Genomic DNA, 25,915 nt, shown 5'->3' on the forward strand with positions numbered 1-25,915 from the left:
AATTTTTTATAGTTCATATTCAAGAAAAATAAACAAAATAATTTTTAAAATTTTGGTAATCTTCTAAATTTTAAATTAAATTTTATAATACAAAGCATCAAAGCTGTGATACTTCACCTTCGCAAAAGCTGCAAGAGGTGATAAATATTTTTGAAAAATATTTTTAAAAATTTGAAAGTAAAAGTTTTAAATGAGCCATTGCAATGCCAAATTCGATTATTTTTCGCAGATGTTTGAAATTTTGGTAAAATTTTGTGTTTTTTTTAAATACTTTTGATGAGTATGTAAGCCGAAAAAAAGAATTGTTTTGAATTTTTGAACAATTTCAATAACATAAAGTTAGTTATATTTTTAAAGTTTTTGTTTTCTTCTTTCTTTTAGTTTTGGAATTCATAAAACTAATAACGATTGCTCGGTTTATTATCATAAAATATGCATGGATCTAAAATTATTTCTTTTAGATTAAGTATAAGTAATTAATAAATAATGAGCTTAACAATTAATGTTATTTTAATTTTTGATTTTTTGTTTTATTTCTAGGCGGAACCGATAGTAATAAGGGGAAAAGTAAAAAGTGGAGAAAAATCTTACAATTTCCGCACATATCTCAATGTATAGATTTAAAAAATAAAATAGGTAAGTTGAATGTTATTTATTTTTTAAGTCAAAATAAAAAGTGTATTAAGAGATCAATTTTTGTATTATATAAATACGTATTTGGACTACAATGTGGTCATCATCAGTGCGTATTAGCTTATCGTAATTATTCTTATAGTATATGTTGCTCGTTGCTTTTTTGGTGCCAGGGTCTGCACGTGCTTACGGAGTGCCGCCTATGTATGCCACGTAAAGGCTTAACATTAAAAAAAAATTATATTTTTTATTTCGGGAGTCGACTTATGTTAGTTTAAAAAAAGAAACCGTTTTTGACTGAAAATTCGAGATCAACCTCCCCAAAAACCCTCTTATACGTCATTAAAAATGGTCTTTTTAAAAGAGTTTATTAATAAAAATATCTTAAATTTCGAGTTACTTAGCATTTTGACCTTTTTTAAAATCTATTAAAGTTATTTTATTCTATCTGATTTACTTTACGATTTAAAGTCCCTTCACCCCAATGACGCGGGGGTTAAAACAAAAAAGTGCCGCCTTAAATTACATAGGCTTTTTTTAGGATAATTTTTTGAACCCAACGCAAAAAACTGCAAGTCAATGCAAATAATTTTTTCTTAAGAAAAAGGTTCGTTTATTGTATATTAGTTGTGTACTACTCTTATTGATATTGATACTCTTGATAAGAACCGTTTATCTGTATGGTTTAGTCATTAGCAATATTTCTGGTCTCTTATAGGAAAACTTTGCTTCCTATTAATCAAAACTTCACATTCTATGTGTAATTATTGAATGGTTTAATTACTGGAGTAAATCTAAGCAAAAAAAGGCTGTTATATGGATTAAAAGTTCGAGCAGCGAAACTTTGGGGTTTTTCTTTTCACATCAAAATAAGTATTTTTTGAAATTTTTTACTTTCCCGGAGTGGTGCAACATGTTTAAAAAACAAAATGGCGTCAAAAATGGAATTTTTTTCAGAAATTTTATCATTTTTATTTTATATTCGCAAAAGGGGACATCGGTGGATATCCAAATTTGGTAGGTTTGTAGTCAATGTTAAGAACTACTCCTCATATTTTGGGGGGGGGGGTTTCGTCCCTTCCCCTCCCAGTTATATATATATGTACACATACATATGGTAAAACAGTTCATTTGACTGTAACTTGAAAAATATTAGATTGATTTTAATGAAACTAATATCAATAGTATGTTTCATTACTTACAACTTTCGGTTAAAATTTTAGCGAAATCCATTTCATAGTTCGGCCAAAATTTCCAATTTAGTAAATTGTTTAAAATGGCTGCCATTTTATGCCATTTTGTCCTACGAGGTTAAATTTTTTTTTAAATTGTAGCATTTTTTATTATCTTTCGATTTTATAATAAGTGGCTTACCCGTAAAATGACTCCTTGATCCATATTTTTGCGAAAAACGGAAAATTTAACACTTTCTGGAAATAATTGTTTGGGGGGTGTATAGACTGGCTTTGGGGGGTGTTTATTGCTTTGGCTTCAGAAAACTATTTTTAAAAGAGGTCTATATGGTTTAAAGCAAAATTTTTAAGTTTTAACCCCCGCGCTGTTAGGGGGAGGGGTTGTATGGAATAAATGCATCTTAAAAGGTTTTAAAAAGAGGTCAAAATAGTTTAAAATGCTAAAGTAACCCAAAACTTTAGATGTTTTTATTAATATAGCCCTTTTTACAAGATCCACCCCTCCCCGTTTCGCTTTCATATTTTTGCAAATTCAAAATTTTTATGACGTATAAAGGGGTTTTTGGGATCGCTGATCTCGACCACATACGTAATTCTCGATACACAAGGCGTAATTTCACTCTACTAAATGGTTTGTGCTAATTTTTGTGTATAAATTGCAACCATGTGACTAATACAAATAATAATAAATTTTTTAATTCAAAATTGTTTATTAAAATTTATGTTACCTGGACTAAAATATATATTTTGAATGGAAATATAGAAATAACTTAAACTAGAAATTGTTTAAATATTATTTGCATCAATAATTAGTTACACTAAATTAAACGAATGAATTTATGACTATTAAAATTATATTTTTGTATGCATAATAATATAATTGCTTGTTCTCAATTTAGTTTTAGCCATAAAATTCTTGAAAAATATTACATTGCATTTTTACAAAAAAAATTATTTTAGTATTAAGCGTTTCGGTATTTACCGTGAGTAATAAATTTTGACATCAATTTTCAAAAAACTAAATTCTTTGCTTTGCTACTATTGAAAAAATATTTGTATTCTTGCCTTACAATATACAAGTTTTTTCAGAAAGAGGATTAAACTGTCAAAGCCAGTGATGTAAAAATAAAAACTGGTTAAAATAACACTCACCCTCAGACTCCAAAACTGAACTTGGTTTGGAAGAGCGTATATATATGGTGGTTATTGTCATAACAACGCCCATAACTCATTTCAGAAACGTTCGCATTTGGATCATTGTCTCTATGGGCATTTTTTTTCAGGATGCCAGAACTACAAAATCACACATTATGAAAAAATTTGATCAAAACCCAATTCTCATAACATTCGTCCGGAGTCCATTATAAAAAACTTTTATGGATTTTTCAATGAATTGAAAGACAATTTTTTTGGCTAAGACCCAAAAACATTCCATATTCCACAAACATGCAAAATGTGAATGAAAGCTTATGTTGAATCTTTCACATTGTTTATTTTTTTGTTTGAGAAATTTTGAACGTAGAATATTTTCCCATTACGTACTTTCATACGTGCATAAGGTACAAGGTTAAAATGAGAGATATGCCAAAACATATCAACAATGTTTGTTTGGCATTAATTTTCTTATATTTATTTTTCACAAATCGGACAATGGAATTAATAGAGTATTTATTATTATTATTCAAACGTAACGCAACGGTATTATATTGATGAATAAAAGCTAACGTTTATAATATTTATTTAAATATATAAATAAATATACATCATTTAAAATCTACGTACAGAATGTATACTCAATAAATGGTGACTTTTATTAACCGACTTCAAACAAAAAAGGAGGAGGTTCTCAATTCGACTGTATTTTTTTTTAAATGTTTGTTACCTTATAACTTTTGACTGGATGAACTGATTTTGATAATTCTTTTTTTATTTGAAAGCTGGTGTCATTTAAATTTGGTCCATTGTGGTTCCATTTCAGTTTGGTCCAGTTCTGGCAATTGCATCTATGAGAAAACCATATAACTGTTAAATTTGCATTAAGTATGTGCGCCACAAATAAACGAATAACTCAATATAACGCCAACCAATTTCAATAATTCTTTTTTTGGTGGCAAATTAGTTAGTGTACTTCAGATTCACTAAAAATTAAAAAGTAAAAAAACTTTTAACAAAAAGAAAACCGATTTCAAAAAAAGTAAAAAAATAAAAATGCACTAAAAAGTAAAAAAATAACGATAATATAATGTAGTTATAATTCTAGTTATTTTTGGAGTCGTTGTCAGCCAAGGAAACAACTGTGACAGTAAACTTTGCTACATTAACTTGGCTGACACCGACTCCAAAAATAACAATCATAACTGCATTATATTATCGTTATTTTTTACTTTTTAGTGCATTTTTATTTTTTTACTTTTTTGAAGTCTGATTTTTTTGTTAAAAGTTTTTTTTATTATTTTTAGATTTTTACATTGGAATCTAGAGGTTTATGCAAGAACCAGCAGAAAGAGAGTGGGGTTGTCAAAAAAGATTCAGTGATCTGTTGGCGTGATATTGAGGCATTCGTCCATTTGAAATGAGAGTACGAGAGGCACCATCTTTCAAATAGAAAAAGAATCATCGGTTCACTCAGTCAAAAGTTCTGGGGAAAACGCCAAAAATAAAAATTAAAAAAATCCAGTCGAATTGAGAACGTTCTCCTTTTTTTGAAGAAAAAATAGGTAGCTCCATTTAAAAAAACAAATCATTGGACCCGGATGGCTCGGAAAATAAAACTAGAAGCATTTTTTCTTTTACCCTACTATAAATAGATTATATCGCTTTTTATACCATGTATATATGAAATATACATAGTATATTAAGTTTAGTCCCAAGTTTGTAACGCTTAAAAATATTGATGCTACGAAAAAAATTTTGGTATAGTTGTTCATAAAATCACCTAATTAGTCCATTTCCGGTTGTCTGTCTGACGTCTGTCTGTCCGTCTGTCATCACGATTACTCAAAAACGAAAAGAGATATTAAGCTGAAGTTCTTACAGCGCACTCAGGATGTAAAAAGTGAGGTCGAGTTCGTAAATGAGCAACATGGGTCAATTGGGTCTTGGGTCCGTAGGATCCATCTTGTAAACCGTTAGAGATAGAACAAAAGTTTAAAATGGTCCTTTTCAAAAAATAAACAACTTTTGTATGAAACATTTTTTTTTGTAAACATCACTGTTTACTCACGAGGGCACACATTAGAGCAAAATTTAATAGTATGTATTAATATGCAAATTGTATAGTATGTATTAATATGGGCTTATCAGTTATGTATGTGTGACATGTATAGGTAGGTATATGTGTAATGTGATAGAGTAATCAATACTTTCTGTACATGGTATTTCAACAATTAACTCAGTCAATTGTTTGTTTTTACTTGTTGATATTCCAATTCGTTCTCGAAAAAATTGCGTGCTAACTTAATAAAAGCAACCTATACCACATCCACAGCTGAAAATCGATTCATGAGCATCGACTTCAAAACGCAATTGCACACTTTTCATACTCGAATCGACTCAGTGCCTTTACCTACATGTAATATAACTAATTATAAAGAACACAACCAGTTTTTTTTTGTATGTAGTACAGTAGAATCTCGATAACTTAAACCTCGGTAACATAAAAACCTCTGTTACTTCAAAAAATACTATGTTCCCTTCCCATCAGAGCCCAAAACCTTTATAACTTAAAATACGCAACCTCTATAACTTAAATAAATAATCTCTGTATAGGCCCTCAAAACTACATAGAAACATGTACATACCTCTATATTAACTAGGGTACATAGAAACATGTACATACCTCTATATTAACCTTTACCTAACATAGACCCTTGATAATTTAAAACCTCTATAACTTAAAATATTTTGTGTTTCCCTTGGACTTTAACTTATCGAGATTCTACTGTATTTTTATTTCTTTTTCTATATATAATATAAAATATAATATTAATTTATTCATAAAACAACATTTAATCTCGCATATATTCTAAATATATTTATTTATTAAATAATATTATGAGATTCACATAAATATATGAAATATTTCTACCAAATATAAATGTATTTCATCTCATTTTATTTTATTTTTTTTTTAAATAAACAACAACAACAACAATTTTAGTAGGTCAATAGACACATCATTCAAACGTATTATTATTTATTATATGTATACATACTCATATTCAAATACCAAGTGTTAAAAAATGTTCAGTTTTTTGGAGGTAATTAATTTTTCACCGTTTAAAAGTTTTTACTTGGCAATATACCCCAAAATTCGTAGCGCAAGAGCTGCGTTTCAAGAATTTTTATTTCGAAAACTAAGCGTCTAGAAAAAAATCACAAGAGTACTTCTTTGCTTAGAAATGATCAAAAAATACAGAAATATTTTTTATTTTGAAAAAATTCAAAATTTTGTACTTTGCGCACCATCCCCCTATTGTTTATCTGTCGATTTGTCTTATTAACGAACTTGACCTTTCAAATACCAAAACCCTTCTTGAAACCAAATTTTATTCCAATCGGACTCAAATTGCGACCGCTAGAGAGTGTATAAAAAATCTATACACTTAAAATAACTTAAACAAAAGTTTTATGAGGGACATGACGTCAGATTGGACGTAGTTTTTCGGGTTGTTTTAATAGCCAATTAAGTATCTAAACGCTAAGAGATAGAATAACACTTTAAATTACTAGAAACTTTAAATTACTAGAAATTACTTAGTTTCGAAGGTAATGCGCCTTAAAAATATGTGATTATTGCATTTAATCGAAAGAAAACGCTTACTACGGAAAAATGCTTTAGCCAAAATTTATCAAAGGCGATAGAGAACATTCGCATGTGTCCATGACTTTGACGTTCAATTATCGACAAACTTTAAGCTTATTTTCTTCCGATAATGCGATTTTTAGGGCGCATTTCCTCCGAAAACTAACGTTTTTCGAAAAAATGTTTTAAGCAAAAATTATTAGTTTTTTTATGCGGATCAACTTGAACGTTTGAAAAAAATTTTGTTTACCTCCATCATCAGTGCAAAAGCAATAGATTCCATTTCCTTCAGAGTAAATTCGCTAACACAGAGCTATGTGTTAAGTAGTCTATCTATGTTTGAGCAGGATTCTCACTCTCTCTCAATGAGCAATCATAACCGATTATAACGACGAAATTGAAAGGTTCCAACTGAATCCATTTATAAACACGTATATTATTATATCGGCTATAACAACATCGATTATAACGACATAGCGGTTCTATTGAACAATAATAATTGGAAATATTGGTGAAGATTATGGCATGTGCATACATGCTTTTTCAGTTAAACAAAACAACATTTTAATACTATTTTGAGCACTAAACCTGATTTTGAGCCTTATTAACTTTTTTTTGAATCTTGTATGTATCGCTTATAACGAATACCGGTTATAAGGACAATAATTTGTTGGACACTTCAATATGCTCGTATAGTGATTTTTTTCAGTTGCCTTAAAATTATTTCAAGAAGCATTAACATGTTTCTGGTAGGCGGCATATAAAAAATAATGTATATAAATACTTCGTCACGTGTGTGAACTAAACAATTTCATACAAGTACTAGCACTATTTTTGTAATACCCGGTATACAAAAATAATGAACATATTACATACTACACATATTATCAAAACAAATTCCCTAAACATTCATATTATTACATTTGATTTTAGTATTTTTTATGTTTGACGCCGATTTTGTAGCTAGTCGACGGATCGACTTGAATTTGATCTTAAAATATATGCGAATAATTATAATTCTGAATCTATATCATTGGAATGTTACATTCAAATTGATGAATCCAAAATGGTCGCCATTGAATTTTCCCCCTAATGGATTGTTGCTAACGAAAATAAACAAAGAAAGCTTTAAAAAAATCACATTACAATGTGTAAATTGGAAAAATCAATATAGACAATTACATGAGTAAAATAGTGAATTAATTTTATTTTTAAATGAAATCTTAAAATAATGAAGATTTTCTTTCTAGAATGATCTCTGATCAGTGACCCCTTAGTCGTAATTTTAGTCCGCTTTTGTTGTTTTGTTTTCGTAAAAAATGGCTATTATCCTTTCGGCCATATTGGATACATTATTTTTAATTTTGAAAAGCACACTTTTTACCAGCTTTTATTTAATTTCATCTGTCCCGTTGTCTGTCTGTAATCAAATCTTGCAAGTCAAATTTGATCCACTTTCCGATTGAGCTAAAATTTTGCATGCACATTTAGTTTGGATGACAATGGATGGTAAGATTGTGGCATCATGATTTTCCCATCGCTTCCAACATATTTGATATGTATTCATTTTTTTTTAGTCTTACTTAAATTAAATACTTTTAAGGGACAAGCTTTTATTGTACTAAAAAGTATAAAATAATTTTATCTATGAGTCACTTACTTTTACCCGACTATTTTTAAAAGCGCTTAATATCAAGAATGAATCGAGAAATAATTAGGCATGTGGTGTAGATGAGGCGTTCAGATTCATTTTTGATTTTTTATATTGAGCGCCTCAAGCTTTTACAAATAATCGGATATGAGTGACTCATAGATAAAATTATATTCTGCTTTTTAGACAATAAAAGCTTGTCCCTTAAAAAGTATTTTTTATTAAAATTTTTTTAAGGATATAGATTCTGAACTATAATTATTATGTAATTATCAAGGTAAAAATCAAATCGATTCGTGAACTGTCCATAACATTGGTACAGAAATCCTATAATTTTACACCACTAATATGAAAATACATACATAATACACCATTTTATTTTATCAGCATTATTATTATTATTATTATGTTAGAGCATACCACCACTAAACCAGTCGTTAACACCACACAGCATCAGATTGTTATTACATGAGGATAAGCTCAATTTAATGAATTTTTTTTGTTTTCGATTAAATTATCTGATATAAATGGATTCATTTACTATTTTATTTTTCTGGTGGATTTTAATTAACTTACCAGGCACTTCTAATTAAATTTACTATCTATAAAATAATTTATTTTTTATAAAATATAAAAGTAGAGGTTATGCAGGATAGGGGAAGTGGTGGTGGTATCCAGAATCACAAAAATATTTGTCAAATGTGTTAAATGGAAAATAAATTGATTTAAGGACTTTGCCTAGTTTCGTTATTGATTCTTGATTCCTAGTTATAGGGTGAAATCTCTGAGCTGTCCTTATGGTTAAGCATTTAATACTACAAATAAGGGCTTTTAAATATCGATAGATATACAAAGATGTCATATACAGAGTGCCCCTTTTCAACAAAAGGGGACACTCGAAAAATAAAAAATACTTCTTCACACTTTACGAATTTTCTTAAAAAACTACCGCTCTCGCATAAGAAGTCAATGAAATTATCTGTTATTTTTTGCTCAAATCACAAATCTGACTTTAAAAAAAGTTAGATAATGTTAAAAAAAGCACCCTTTGGATCAGATTTTCTCAAATTTATGGTACCTAACGTAACTCTGAACTCTGTGGAAGCTCCTAGGCGGTAGAAAACCCCCCATCCCCCGTAAAGAAAATAAAATATCTAGTTGTAAAAGAAAATACAGTTTCAGTTTAATACAAGTTATAACAAATACAGTACCCAAAACAAACATATTAATTAGTATTAATGTGATAGATGGACTTGATTCGATTTTAGGAGTAATTTTGGAAAATTTTTTACCTTAATTCAGACTCAGCATTAAGTCGATTTCTGTATTTTGTTTTTATCATGATCAGGTGTGAAAATCCACTCTCACGTGAGTTTGTTGTTGCCTAAGGTAAAAGGAAATTCACCGCTTTGCGTTAGAGTTCAGTATATTCTTCTTCCTGTCTACCTGCACACAAATCAATTAAAGACATCTGCGGGCATTTCTAGTAATGATAAAAATTAAAATATAATTATTTAATTTATAGAGAAGCCAACATAAGTCAAGTAATATGCGCGCAAGTAACAATAACTATAGCAAACGCATTCTACGCATCGACCGATGGGCGGATCGTCTTCACCCGAACACCGACTTGTACATGCCATCCAGCCGCCATTATATAAATCTTGTCGCGCGAATCCTCTACCTTCAAATGGCAAACCCCTAAAGACTTGCGCTTCGGGATTCTAAGAAAATGTAATATTGTGAATAATTTTAAAACAGGCTAATTTCTATTTTCCTTAAAGCACACGGAACCCTAAAATTATATTTAATATTCTTTAGTTGTCTGTTATAAAAGTAATTAATAAATTAAAACAACAATGTAAAATTTTAAATCGATGACGTATGAATCTGTCTATGAATATACAATTATTTGGCTACAAACTTTATTTTCAACGTCCATATATGGATAAAATATTATATTAAATGTCTAAAATAAGACTTGTTAATGGTTAAAGTATAGGTACCAAATATCTATCACAAATTCTAAAACTTCAATAACAAACTTTAGTCGCTTGTTTCTGTGTTAATAAATACGTTACTAGAATTTGAAATGTTATCATTTTATTTCAATGAATACATACTAGATTTCTTTGAAAAGCGAACAAGTATGAATCAGATTGACGTTCTCAATGGTTCTAGATATCATTTCAATGGTTTTTATTATATTTTCCATTTAAGAACGATGTTAAATGTTTATATATCTCCACTGATAAAAAAATTAAAATAATGACAACCTCATCCTGAAGTTGGCCATTTCATATTGAAATCAAATAAAAATACTTTCAAACAATTGCCTAACGATTGGAACACGTACAGCTAAATATTTGTATTTACAATAGAATGAGATTGCATTTAAAAAAATTCATTGATACAAAATCACTGATATAAATAAACAAAATCATTACTTCTATGAAAGAGATTGATTTAAGTTTAAAGTCATGCATTTTATTGATGGAAAATGAAATTGTACTTAGTTGGAATATATAATCGTGTGAATAAAGCGAACCGATGAATTAAAAGAAAATTTCTTTGCGTTTGCTTTAAATAGAGGATTTGGTTATGATGATTGCATATCTATCATGTATGGTCCATATGTGATTGAACGAACTACTTGAAGATTATTGTTACTAACTTACAGAAAGTTTGTAATAAACTTATTCATCATTTTTATAATATATACCATTTTTTGATATTATTTTATATCGTTTGACATCAAAAGCACAGTTGGTTAAGCTGTAGTATTAGGACACTAAGTCTGTAGGATACTAAAATCAACTGTCGCTGGTTCAAACCAGACTCGAAGAAATATAATTTTTGTTTAAATAAATCTATTAGAAGGTATAAACTTTATATTTTTTCACCTGCTCATGTAAAATTTTGCAGTTTTTCCCCCTCCTCTTTTCTCACAGGGCCTCGACGTCGAGAACTTGAGAAAATGTTAATTAACCATCCCTGAACAACATTCTATAATTGCATTTACTTTTGACCTTTTTTCTCCTAACTCCACTTTTTTCTACCTGTCTACTGGAATATACATCTTTAATTAGTTAACCACATTGTAATTCGCAGTTGTTTATTCGTTGTGTGCGTAGTCATGGTAGGGACAATAAAATCGATGCCAGCGCTTCCAGTGAAAAATTTTGGCGTTAAAGGGGGCTGTTATGACTAATTTGCAGTTCTTTACATGTTAATGTTATAGAAATGTCAAATTAAAATTATTGAAAAACACGAATTAATTAAATTTAATGCATTAACAAGTGAAAACAAACAATTGACTGAGTTAATTGTTGAAATACCATGTATAGACAGTGTTGATGAAGCAATCGTTTGTTTTTTGACGTCACGTTAATAAAAAAACATATCCACTTTTAAATAGCTACACACACACTGATATTCCCATATTAATGCATACTATAAAATTTGAACCTAATAAGCGCCCTCGTGGGTAAACAGAGAAGTTTACAAAAAAAATTTTCAAACAAAAGTTGTTTACTTTTTTATAAAGAACATTTTTTACATTTAAACTTTTGTTCTATCTCTAACGGTTTACAAGATGGGTCCTACGGACCCAAGACCCAATTGACCCATATTGCTCATTTACGAACTTGACCTCAGTTTTTAGGTCCTGAGTACGCTATAAAAATTTCATCTTGATATCTCTTTTCGTTTTTGAGTTATCGTGTCCACAGACGGGCGGTCGGACGGACGGACGGACAACCGGAAATGGACTAATTAGGTGATTCTATGAACACCTATACCAACATTTTTTTCGTAGCATGAATATTTTTAGGCGTTACAAACTTTGGACTAAACTTAATATACTATGTATATTTTATATATACATGGTATAAAAATTGTGAAAATAAGAAATCAAATTACACAAATATTATTTTTCAAATGTAAATTATCATAATTATTTATTTAAATTTGTGAGACAATAATATTTAATTTTCAATGTAAGTCTTAAATACAATCCATACAATTATATATGCATCTATACAATTCTATAATTAAAGTAGTGTATCGTTACTATGGAAACGAAACTCACGCACGGAGCGAATACGTCAATACACTGATATCATCCATACAATTCTATAATTAAAATAGTGTATCGTTACTATGGAAACGAAACTCACGCACGGAGCGAATACGTCAATACACTGATATATAAGCTGCGGGCAAGGAGCAAAATTTGTTTAATAACAAGTCTTGTATTGTCATATGTCTATTTATTCCAATCTGATAGCAACTGGAAAATCCTAAAAAATTAGAATTACCACATAATACACAGTATCTTTTAGCGTCTTCATCAATAACTTTTAAACGCAATCGCTTTGACCCAATTAACGGGAGATGCGTCATATTAATTAGACTGCATTTGAAAATGATGATTAAACATATCGAGTGACGTATATATGCATTTCACGGCTAGCGATCAAGGTCTCAAATGTTATAATTTGAGACCTTTGAAAATAAATACATTGACAACTTATTGTTTTCACAATAATTTTTCGAACGCAATGACGTCTTCAATTTGACCTAAAACCTTTATCATTATTTTTTTTATTTAAGTCAAATAGTTAATCTCTAATCTAATTTCCACGAAAATTCTTTAAATAGCTTCGACAAATTTTATTTTATTTTCTTGTCTGAAAAAATTGAAATATTTTCTAAAAATTTTCTCAATAAAAAAGTCATGTTATTTTTACTTAAAAAAAGGTACAGAACCATTACTCTAATAGTATTATGGTAATAAATAATATTTCATAAGTAAAGGTAAAAAATATTAATTAATAAAAATATATATAAATGTTATTAAATTACTTTCATAACCATCTATAAAATTTTTTTTTTTTAATTATAGGCTTTTTCGTACCATTTTTTATTATAATGTTCACAGGGTTGCCAGATTATATGTTTTAGCGATTGATCTACCACTTTTTATCCTTTTAAAAACTTTTTGAGTTAATAATATAATTTGTAAATGTTGTTTCTTTTTTTTAAATACTGTATTATGCTTAATTAAAATTTTGCAAAAACTACTGGAAAGTTATTGAAAGATTAGTACAAAGTGATTTATTACAATTTAAGCTCTCAGCGCGTTAGGTTGTCCCGTTTTTTGCGATACATTTCAAGCTTTTTTAATGTTACTAATCTATCAAATTATTATCAATCAATTTTTCAAATAAAAATTTAAATTCTCAAAATCAATTTTTTGTATTATAAATTTTTCATTTATTTTAAGACGCTCGCGTCTAAGGCTGCCACGAAATCAAATATTAGTTGCGTTAGGCCACACGCCTCGCACTAGTATTCGATATTTTTTTAACTTTTTTGAATTTAAGTATTTTCTATGTTAAAAGGACAAAAATTAAATTCTACTCACTGGAATATAGAGAGGTTGGAACGCTCACTGCCTATAGCGCCGAACGAGCGGTAAGCGAGGACGGTGCAAAATGATTCGGGCGTGTATAAGTGTTTCTTTCTAACTCTTCAGTTACATATCTATATAATCATACAACTGTATGTATAGTCAGTCACTTTCAAACCAGGCTGTAGGAGAAAGACATGTATACCCGTCATTTTCTTCTCTATCTCCTCGCTGCCAGCAGGCTAGAGAGCGTTCCAGCCTCTATATTTCAGTAATTCTACTGCTTTTTTATTCCTGCAACTTTTCGAACGAAATCTTCTGGAACCCAGTGTTTCTAGTTGTCGCATTGAGTCGATACTAGAAAAAAACAAGTGAAAACAAACAATTGACTGAGTTAATTGTTCAAATACCATGCATAAACAGTGATGATTACTCTATCACATTGCACATACATATACAATTTATGTAATACATACTATACAATTTACGCCTAATTTGCGCCCTCCCGGGTAAACAGTGATATTTACAAAAAAATGTTTCAAACAAAAGTTGTTTATTTTTTGATAAGGAACATTTTTTACATTTAAACTTTTGTTCTATCTCTAACGGTTTACAAGATGGGTCCTTCGGACCCATAGGTCAAGACCCAATTGACCTATGTTGCTCATTTACGAACTCGACCTCGCTTTTTACGTCCTGAGTACGCTGTAAAATTTCAGCTTCATATCTTTTTTCGTTTTTGAGTTATCGTGTCCACAGACGGACGGACGGACAACCGGAAATGGACTAATTAGGTGATTTTATGAACACCTATACCAAAATTTTGTTGGTAGCATCAATATTTTTAAGCGTTACAAACTTGGGACTAAACTTAGTATACCTTGCATATTACATATATGCATAGAATAATGATGGTAATATAATATGTTTATCAAGTCTCATATCAGTCGATATCAGTCACCATGAAACAGATATTAGAAATTTGGCGGAAGACTTGAAACAAACAATGAGAATAAAATTATGGTTGAACACATTACTCTATACGCCCAACAAAAACAAAATATTTTATAGCTAAGTTTCCAAAAATCGGTTTACAAGGAATAAATCGCATTTGTCGGGGGTTTTTTAAATTTTGAAAATTCACTTGTCTATAGAGATATTTGAATTTTATAATTGATTGATATCTGAATAGAATCATAAATGCGAGCTTAAGCTGTGGCCCACCCTGTTCATATGTATATGAAACAATATTGTGATAGAGAGATATTGAAATTTATTTCTTAATGAAATGCTAATTTAATTATCAAATTGACCTTTTTATTATTAATAAGTTATAATTATAATTAAATACTAGAAAAAAAGAACGATATTAATAATTTCATTTTCAGATTTAATAATAATTATTATAAATAAACTTTATGATTATTTGAAAATAACACTTAAAATAAATATATTATTTATGTTTGATTTATAATATGAATATTAAAAAAAAATCTGTAAATGACTTACACAAAGGTTACTTATACATAATTTTTTTATTTATTAAATTGATTGTTAATTTATGACTCTTCATTTATACTGGATGCAGAGTTTCTGAGATATCGCAATATTTGGATCGATTTTATTCCGTATCTCAAAAACAAATCGACCAGTCAACAAATGCCCCCGATTCTTGTACTTTTTGGATCAAAATTACTTTATATACTGAGTTTTATCGACATTAGAGATAAAAATTTTTTTCGAAATTTTGCAATTTTTTTTAAGGGGTACCATTTTGAAAAAATCGAGAAAATCGGAAAGAAAATGTTGTTTTGGAATTTGATGAAACTGGTTGGATGGGGTAATTTTGATCCAAAAAGGATAAAAATCAGGTTAATTTAATGATTGAATGCAAAGTTTCTGAGATATCGTAATATTTGAATCGATTTTAGTCCGTATCTCAAAAACTATTCGACCAGTCAACAAATGTACCCGATTTTGATATTAACAGGATTTTCGAAAAATAGAAGTAACCAGGGCAGATAGCATATGAGTACCAATAACATATCCAAATTTCAAATCGATAGAGTAAAGGGTATAATGTTAGTGCTTGAAATTCAAACGCAACTTTTACCATTCTTTTCTGGAAAATCGCTTTTCTTTATAAATATTTTTTTCCACCAATGAATATTTAAGAGGAGTCTTAAAAAAATTATAAAGTTTCACGCCAATCAAATAATGATTTCACGCCATTGAAAAATATGTATAGAACCGTCTTAAACCAAAATTACAAATCTTCAATATTTCGAAAACTAAGCTAGAAATAAAAAATTTTTGTTTTTACTTTTAGTCAAATTCATCATTAAAATTGAAAATAGAATTTTTGACAAAATTGTATTCCTAAAATTACTAGTATAAAGCCTCTCGTACATCCTCCAAACAATTTGCAATGAATGAATCCGAAATTTCTGTAAGCTAATACAAAATGTTTTAGAAAAGTTGTATAAACTGTGGGATAATTTGAAGTTAAAACCAAAGGAAATTTTTTCATTTATTTATAATTTTTTTTACGTTGTTCAATATGCAGCACATATTACATGATAGGTATAGCTATTGTAAAATATTATTTTGTTACTACAATTTCCCGGCGGGAGGAAATCTGTTATAGAATGTATGATATTTTCCATTAATTCCTTTTTTTTTTTGTTACAGATGTAAGATATGAATATGTTGTTGACCAGCAACCAATCGGAAGGTTGCTGTTTCGACAATTTTGTGAAATGCGTCGTCCGCGATATTATTATTGTTTGTGCTTTTTGGATTCAGTGGAACAATATGAATTAGAATCAAATGAAAAACGTGGTGATCTAGCAAAAATTATTAAAGAAAAATATTTTTCTGATGAAAATAGTGATATTATAAAATTAGGTAATTTAAATACAGACATTTTACAGCAGAATGCAAATAAATTATTAGAGCAACAATCGAACGGCAGTGGAAGTATTAATTTGTGTAATAAAGATTTATTTGCGCCGATTGCATCAGCAATTAAAGAGTATTTATCAGATGAACCATTTAAAGAATTCGAGAACTCGATATACTTTTTACGTTATTTACAATGGAAGTGGTTAGAGGCACAACCTGTTACGTACAAAACATTTCGTATGTATCGCGTGCTTGGGAAAGGTGGTTTTGGCGAAGTTTGTGCATGCCAGGTGAGTTTGAATTATCTTTTTTACCTTTACATTCTGTATTATTTCGTACATAAAGGCGTACCAAATATGGCAAGGGTGTCCAAATACTATCGCATTACAATTCCCGACTCCAAGAAACTATAGGTAGAACTTAAATGGCGATGGAAGAGGGTATATTTTTCTATTTCTATGGTTTAAACAAATAAAAACCATAGAACATGTGATCTATTTTATACCGTCCAAAACTAGTAGATATAGACGACAGGCCGTTGCTGAAATTTTTCGGATGAAATGACCCATCAGGAATCATATTGAAAAAGAAGCTCCTATTTGTAAAAGTAAGTTTAAGCACCATGGCGTTAGTTTTGCAATGTACAGGTGAGTACAGATGAGAATATGGATGTTACCCTTGTTATCTCACCCCTGCGCCAGCAAATATGTACGGCGTTGTTGGATACTAGCTCTGCATAGGTATTTGATGCGAATTACATAAATGCCGTACAGAAATAAATTGGGTAAATTCGGTACCGGTAGTTAAAAAAAACTTTTGATCTTCCGTCAATTTCCGAAGCCCTACGTGTTCATTTCTGTACGGCATTTATGTTATTCACTTCGAATACTTATGCAGAGTTAGTAACCAGCAACGCCGTATATATTTGCTGGTGCAAGGGTGAGATACCAAGAGGTGTGACATACATATTCTTACCTGTACTCACCCGTACTGCACAAAACTGGCGCCATGGTACTTAAACTTGCTTTTAGGACAATGTATCTCTACATTGTTTTCTTTGGTGACGTTTTCTTGAATATCTCTACTTCTATTGATCGGATTGAGGCGAATAAAAAAGAGAATTGTTTGTTATGAATTTTTGCATCGACCTTGCCTGCTATCTAACCCTGAACAAAATACCCTCAAAATCGCAATAAAGCAGTTGTAATTTCATATTTTCAACTTTCTCTGGTAACTTTTTCGAAAAATGAAAGAATTGAATTGAAATTCTGGAAATAGATATAACTTATGATCATGAACCGAAACATTACAAAACAAAAAAAAAAAAAAAATCATAAACAATTTCTTAATTTCTTTTATTCGCCTCAATCCGATCAATAGAAGTAGAGAAATTCAAGAAAACGTCACTAAAGGAAGCAATGTGGATATAAAGTGTCCCAAAACAGCGTGCAAAAGGTCGTGCGAAACGTTCCGGATTCAGAAAACTCCTTTTCTCTGTTTTTTACAACGAAAGAAACCTATTTTTAAAAAATTAACCCTCTCCCAAAATTATACGAATTAATTATCAAAATCCGGCAGATTTACCTTACTAAAAAGTATAACATATTTTACTGGAAAATCGATTATTAACTGGTAATTTTTAAATATTTTTTGTGGCAACCCCGAAGAGGTTTCTATTATCTAATCAACTTCAACAGTAAAAATTAATTCTTTCAATTTTTTGTAAAATAAATATTCCTTTTAGGCCTTAAATTCATATTGTCTGATACGATGAGTCATAATTTTAATGTGTTTTAGAAGTATTTTCTGTTAAATAAAATTTTTATTTTTTAAATAAATATTTTTAGTAGTTAAGATTGATTTAAAATAAACACATTAATTTTAATGTTCATGCACTGTTTAAATTGTGTGATGTGAAAAATAAATTTATTGTCTAAATGTAACTAAAATTAGCATGTAAAATTTCATAACATTTACACCGCACCACAACGAGTATAGAGTAATTTTAAACGAATGAAATGAAATTAATTGTACACGTAAAATTTATTACATTAATTACGTGGTATCAAATATTACATTAATATAGTGATTTAATTTAATGGAAATAAATCCCATAAAGGACCCCGCAATATTAGATAGGAAAATGGCTTTCTGTGAAACTTTTTCTAACCCACATTAAAATGAGATATATATTATATTTATATAGCCCGAAGCTCGAAAACTACTCGTTAAAAAATTTTGCCACCAAAACGTCACCAAAAAATAAAACAATGTAGAGATAAAAACCGACTGCAGAAGGTCGTGAGGATCGTTCCAAATCGAAAAACTCCTTTTCTCTGTTTTTTACAACGAAAGAAACCTATTTTTAAAAAATTTACCATTTCCCAAAATTTTACGAAGCTATTATCAAAATCCGATAGATTTACCCAACTATAAGGGAAATTAAACATATAGTAAAAAATGTTTCTTGTATTCATAATACAAATAATTTTGTTAACAATATTTTATTGGATCAATGATTTAAAATCACTCTGTCTGAAGAAAGAAAACATTAGTCAGTCAGTTGGTTTGTTAGTTACATTAGTTTATCGAATTTTATTTTAAATAAACGTGGTTTTGAAAAATTTATATTTGATTCTAAATTAACATTATATGATTTCAGGTGATTTGTTTTTAGCTTGATTTATTTCGTATGTGGTGCCCTAAATTTTATGATTTTTACTACCAATTTGTATTAATAATTTACTAGCTAGTAACGTAAATACCATCGTTAATTTCTATTTTAAACGCTATGCCTAGTGATAGTGACGCTATCCGGTTTGTGACACTTCTGATGTTTTCCACGTAATGAATTACTCTTCTAAGTGCTAGTTTATTTTCAGTAAGGTTCCCTAAGTCATCACATTTCATTTATTAAAATTAATAAATAAAAAAGGGATATGCCTTTCACATGTCTAGCTGCTTTCAGTTGTTTGATCGTCAAGAACAACTGATTGAACTTATTGTTAATTTAGGGTAATCTACCATAAGTGACGTTACAAAATTAACCACTATGGCTGACATGTTTCTTATAATTTTTCCGCATTTTTTTATGAGTCGCTGAAGGGCCGGAAAAGGTATTTTGCTTCTATAAAATTTCTTAAACATTTTATGAAGAAAAGTCTTATACAAAAGTCCTAGGCATTACAAAATGAGACCCTGTGCAAAAATCACTTTTTGCAACTTAATTTTCTTCTTTATAAATTGTACTTTCAGTCTGTTTTTATGGAACACCAATTCTTCTACTTTTCTTCATAAAATGTACGAGAAATTTTATAGAAGCAAAACGGAACACAATCTTGGTTGATTTTTATTTGATAAAACGCCCATTCCACTTGCTATAATGATCGATCTATATCTATAGGAAGCCTTTTTCACGGAGAATCCAAATATATGCTTAAATTAATTTAGCATACATTTGGAATTTAATATATTTAGCAATATTCCATTTTCGTTATATCATTATGAAGCCCAAAAACTCGAATTTATTTCAACAAATGCGGTTCCGATAGAAACGGAGATACACTTTAAATATCATAGAATACATGAATTCACAAAAACAACAGGTTAATTGCCAAAAAAAGGATATTGTGGATGTGATCCGCCATAATAACTTTCACGTTTGTTACGCTGTGGAGCACAAACACCTAAACTGATTAATAAATGAGGTAGCGTTAGAAACCTGAAGACAATCGAGTAACAAAGGATAAGTTAATTCCTAAAAACATAAATATTGCGCCTTCTACGACCCCATATTTTCCACGATGTTCTTTTATTGTGTAGCCCAATAGTCTTTACTGATTTAAGTTATTATATGCAATTAACATCCTGAGGGCAATAAAGATGACAACAAAAATTTTTAAAAACTAAACAAGAATGACTAAATTTAAATATAACTATAATTATAAATTTTAAATAACTAAAAAAACTATGTTCAAATAATTTATCACTTTGCAGCCCGATTAACAATTAGCTATTAAACTATCCGTGTAGCCGGATTTATCACGGCTTACAATGTTTAATATTTAATTGTAGAAAAAATAGACTTCATTTAGCTTTTCTTTATAATTTATATACAAAATTAAAAATATATATATATCTTTTGATTTCCTGGAAAATGCAAAATTATTTTTTAACGTAGTTGGATTTCTTTAGCTATTTAATTTTTTTTATAAGCATATAAAAAGAAATGAAGGAAAATTGAAAGAACTAAAAATTAAGAAATAATTTACGTTTTACTTCTATAATCCGCAATTTTGTATTCAATGATTTCTAGAACAAAGCGGATTATAGTTTTACAGCGTGAGTACACCTTTTTACCACTCCCTTCTACTAAGTTGTATAGTTTACATGGAACTAGCCGTTATGTAGAAGCTTCGTTGTACAAAGGTAACTTAATGAACAAATGTCATCATGCGATGTCTATCACTCCTTCCTCACTTTTGCCCTCATTTTACACACCCCTCACTTTACGTCAGTGCAGCCTCCCTTCGGATTTTACCCTGGGAGCGCGCTACATTCGCATTTTCGCAACGTAGTTTAGACATTTGAATTGTATAAGTGAAAGTATGATTTCTTATGAATATGGATTTTGAGAAATTGTGGTTTAATTGAGAAACCTCCGTTATTATAAATATACCAGTTTTTAAGTTTAATCAAACGCGTTTTCAAAAAAATTTATTTCAGCTATAAGTAGTATGATTATAATCTAGTAAACTAAATAAACCTCTTTAAAATCGGTGTATTAGTTTTGCTTCTAATTTTGGTTTTAATGCTCGAACAAACTGAAAGGGAGACAACAATTTTGTGATAATATGGATGGATGGATATAAATTAATTTTTTTTAACCATGTAATAAATTACAGAAGAAACTTTCCAAAATTTTGCTGTTTAGTACGCCATTAGTACAATTTTTTGTCGTTTTAATAATGATAGCTGTTTTATATAAGACGGTTTTTTGTGTATATACATTATAGCTGCTCACTGCAGATTTATTAAATTACTTTTTTTATAATTGCAGGTTCGAGCCACTGGTAAAATGTATGCATGTAAAAAATTAGAAAAAAAACGTATAAAAAAACGAAAAGGCGAAGCAATGGTCTTAATTGAAAAACAAATTTTACAAAAAATCAATTCACGTTTCGTAGTGAATTTAGCGTATGCGTATGAAACAAAAGATGCACTATGTTTAGTATTAACTATAATGAATGGTGGAGATTTAAAATTTCACATTTATAATATGGGAGGCGAACCTGGTCTAGAGCTATGTCGAGCACGATTTTATGCCGCTGAAGTGGTATGTGGTCTGGAGCATTTACATCAGCAAGGCATTGTTTATAGAGACTGTAAACCAGAGAATATTTTGTTGGATGACGCCGGACACGTACGTATCTCAGATTTAGGCTTAGCTGTCGAAATACCTGAGGGTGAAACTGTTCGTGGACGAGTTGGAACTGTTGGTTACATGGGTAAGTACACATAAATACTTGTAGTTGATTGGAATTCTGGTAAATGTTTACTTATCTCACTCTTGCTAAAAAAGGCTTTTTGGCCCTTGCGATCTTGTGATGGCGACACCCCATGTAATATATGTAATTTTTCTAAAAGTGAGATAAGTAAACATTCACTGGAATTCTTCATTGTTTTATGTTTTTATCTAGATACGGACAAAACTTTCAAATTTCGAATTTTCTACTTGAAGGGTTAGAGTTTTGAGGGTAAATTGGGAAGCTAAACATATTCGAACAGAGCATAAATAATTTTATTCCGTATTCGTATGGTTTCTTAACTAAGTTCTAGTGATCTTTTTGACATTAAAAATTTTCAGCGAGATGTATCAGAAAAACTATTTTGGTTTATTGGCTTTCTTTCAAAGCAATTCTTTAAAAATCGAATTGAACAACTAATAGGGGACGTTAGCCAAGGTTAGCCAAGGTTGTAGGACAGGTTAGTAGTCCTGTTTAGCTTAAAAGAAACTTCTTGAGGTTAGAAATTCAGTTTTTTCTCTCTGTCGTTTAGTTGATAGTTTCTACTATATACGATTAGTTGATTTTATCCTGCTGATAGTATATCCAGCCAAAAAGTTGAAAATGATAAATAATTCTTATTTAATTTACAAATAATCATTGAAAAATAAAGGTTTTGACTTAATAATTGTGTTAATTAAAATTTTTATGAACATTTTTCAGCTCCAGAAGTTATTGACAATGAAAAATATACATTTTCACCAGATTGGTTTAGTTTTGGGTGTTTATTATACGAAATGATCGAAGGACAAGCTCCATTTCGTGCAAGAAAAGAGAAAGTTAAACGTGAAGAAGTTGATCGACGTGTCAAATCTGAACCAGAAAAGTATTCAAATAAATTTAGTGAAGAAGCCAAAGCATTATGCCAACAATTATTAGCCAAATCACCAGCGAATCGTCTAGGTGGTAAATCTGGACGGATGGGTGCTGGGATTGTCAAACAAGATGCATTTTTTCATTGTATTAATTGGCGAAGATTAGAAGCTGGTATGATTGAAGCTCCATTTGTTCCTGATGTAAGTTTAAAAATTCATTAAGAATTAGTTGTTGTTTTCAAATTTACAAACTTCAATGTTCCATTTATAGCCACATGCAGTATATGCAAAAGATGTACTTGATATTGAACAATTCTCAACGGTGAAAGGTGTGAATTTAGATGCAACAGATGCTACATTCTATAGTCGTTTTAGTACCGGTTGTGTATCTATACCATGGCAAACTGAAATGATTGAGACTGATTGTTATAAACAATTGAATGTGTTTGGTCCGGGTGATACACCGACTCCTGATTTAATGATTACAGCAACACCAAGTCCTGAAGATCGTGGATGTTTTCCTTTCAGGCGGAAGGTATGATTCAGTTATTAAATTTTATTTTTAAGAAGATTGACTATAAGATTTGTTCTAGAAGAAACAACCCGACCGTACCCGACCTATACCGGTGGCCGATCATTTACTTCCTGCCACAATCATAGAAAGCTGATAGAATAATTCATTTCGAAAATTATAATTAAAGTAAGTAAATTTTTCCATCGTTTAAAATGTAAAGAGAGTGGATAAAGTTTAAGAAGTGATTCTGACTTAGAAGTAATTTTTAGTTCCGCTAATCTTTTTAAATAAAATTTCGAGTAAAGAGGAGACTGCAAGGTTTTGCAGTTAGATTATTATCCTTAAGCACCTGATTCAGCCCCGGTATCTTTAGAGATTCAGATTTACTTGAATAAAAGCTGAAAGAGTAAAACGAGTGAACGTAATGTGAAAGAATTTCTTATTGTGCTTAACCTTAAACACCTGCTTCAGTAAATTATGTTAATTCCTATTGACATTTCTATAAAAGATTCATAGCCTGCTTGAACTCATAACAATTCGTTCATAGCGTGAGGATGACATCTATTGACATTTCTATAAAAGATTCATAGCCTGCTTGAACTCAAAACAATTCGTTCAGAGCGTGAGGATGGCAACATTTTTTGTATATATTCCTCACACTAAATAAAAGTGGTATATTTCAGTTCCATTTTTCATATAATATCACTCTACTTCCTAGTCTGCATATGTTTTTTTACATTAATTAAACATCACTGTTTTGAAGAAAAAAAAAAAGGAGAACTGCGATCAGAGTAATAACGTGAATAAGTCCTGAAAAATAATATTTTTGGGAAATAAAAATGGGTTTTTATTTATGGTCAAACTTTACCATTCGCAAATCAAGAGTCAGACCTACCATTTTTTTTAGTATGAGTGACTTCTTGTATTTGTTTATGCCAACAAGTGAGCTGTAGTTATGCTGTCTTTTCGTTTTAAATTTGGTTGTTTCAAGCATTTATTGCATCTACAAAATATCATTCGCTACATTACTCTAAAAACAATATTCAAGATTTACAATTATAGAAATTTACCAAGCAGTTAACGATAATTTTGTATTAGTTCAAATTCCGACTGAATTTTGACGCATCGTTTTTTTTCCTATCAAATTCAATCTATTTCGTTTTCTAAACGAATGTGACCATTGGTATTTTGAAGTCAAAAACTTCTTGATGATGATGCATTTCTTGAACTTCTTAAAACGAAAAAATAACTTAATTAACAAAGCTTACCCTTCGCGGTTTCTAATTTTATTCACAGTATTGTAAGTCAAAATTACCTGCCTTGTCGATATTTACTTATGCAAGAAGTCGAGTGTGTGACATAAATTTGGCATTCCTGGCTCTTGGTTTCGCCTATCTAAGTAAAAATATAATGAAATTCATTTTCTGTGTTTAGTCAGGAAACAAACCAAAACGTTCTTCACAACATTCTCTCTACTAATGTACAGCGGCAAGACATCTTGGTATATTATTTTGAAAGACTGACTAGGAAATATGACACAAATATATGTGCACTCATACACATACACCAATCTTAGGGATTCCTTACTAGACGTAGCAAAATAGTTACCAAAATAAAAAAACTAATAACGAATGTCTTTGATGTTTTGTCATGTTGGAATTTTCATGACGATATGTATCTGTGGATATGATACTGACGATGACACGTTTTGGATATCAAAATCGATGTCTTAATTAGATAAGAAAATATATATTCTCATTCATTTCGAATGAGAAACTTTTTTGTATAAATATTGATATACATTTTGTTTTTTTAAATGTTAGGCTTTAAATTTTCCAGCCTAACGAAATACGTTTACATTACCTACTAAATCAAAAAAGTCTTAATTGCAAACAATCTAAAAAATGTAATGTGATTTATTTAGGGCTGCAATTGCTACGCAAAATCATTGAGTGAGATAATCTCTAGGAAATCGGATTCTAAATATGAAATTTTTGCAAGAAAAGGTAATGTTTAATCTAAGCGCTTTCATTTTAATTACCACATTAATATAAATGGATTTAATGTCTTTTTTACATTATAATTAGCTTTTGAAATTTTCTGTGCTGGTGATTTGAAAATGAAAAAGAAAGCACTTAGGATACATATTACGTTTTAATTAATTGCCTCACAATTTAGCTAAAATTAAAATTTTAGCTAAATTTTAATTCTTAGCGTTTTAATTCTTTTGTGTTCATTTCTTTTTGAGATTGGTGTAAACGTCAATTTTTTTTTTAATTTTAAATATCGTGTAAATTTATGATGCTATAAAATTTTGTAGAAAAATAAATTATTATTTAAGTTGACGCACAACAAGAAAAATCATTATTTGTTAAGAAAATTGTAAATTTTATTTTACGAAAAGAAAATTGTTTTTATCGCAGA

The 25,915-nt window shown here is 29.6% G+C and overlaps 1 protein-coding gene across 2 annotated transcripts in view; it reads left to right on the forward strand.

Moving 5' to 3' along the window:
* The window catches only part of LOC123305693 (G protein-coupled receptor kinase 2), a 35,961-nt gene extending 10,270 nt beyond the window's left edge, over positions 1–25,691 (forward strand). The window contains exons 2-8 of one of the 2 annotated variants that reach the window (XM_044887480.1): positions 541–636; positions 16,386–16,888; positions 21,658–22,105; positions 22,826–23,178; positions 23,249–23,512; positions 23,571–23,677; positions 24,926–25,691. In XM_044887480.1, coding sequence (XP_044743415.1) covers positions 541–636; positions 16,386–16,888; positions 21,658–22,105; positions 22,826–23,178; positions 23,249–23,512; positions 23,571–23,645 — 1,739 coding nt within the window. In that variant the 3' untranslated portion in view covers positions 23,646–23,677; positions 24,926–25,691. The remainder of the gene's footprint in view (positions 1–540; positions 637–16,385; positions 16,889–21,657; positions 22,106–22,825; positions 23,179–23,248; positions 23,513–23,570; positions 23,678–24,925) is intronic. The other variant, XM_044887481.1, reaches the window with a different exon arrangement.
* The last annotated feature ends 224 nt before the right edge of the window (positions 25,692–25,915 follow it).

The sequence above is a fragment of the Chrysoperla carnea genome, chromosome 1, assembly GCF_905475395.1.
Source record: "Chrysoperla carnea chromosome 1, inChrCarn1.1, whole genome shotgun sequence".
In the NCBI taxonomy this organism is placed as follows: Eukaryota; Metazoa; Arthropoda; class Insecta; order Neuroptera; family Chrysopidae; genus Chrysoperla; species Chrysoperla carnea.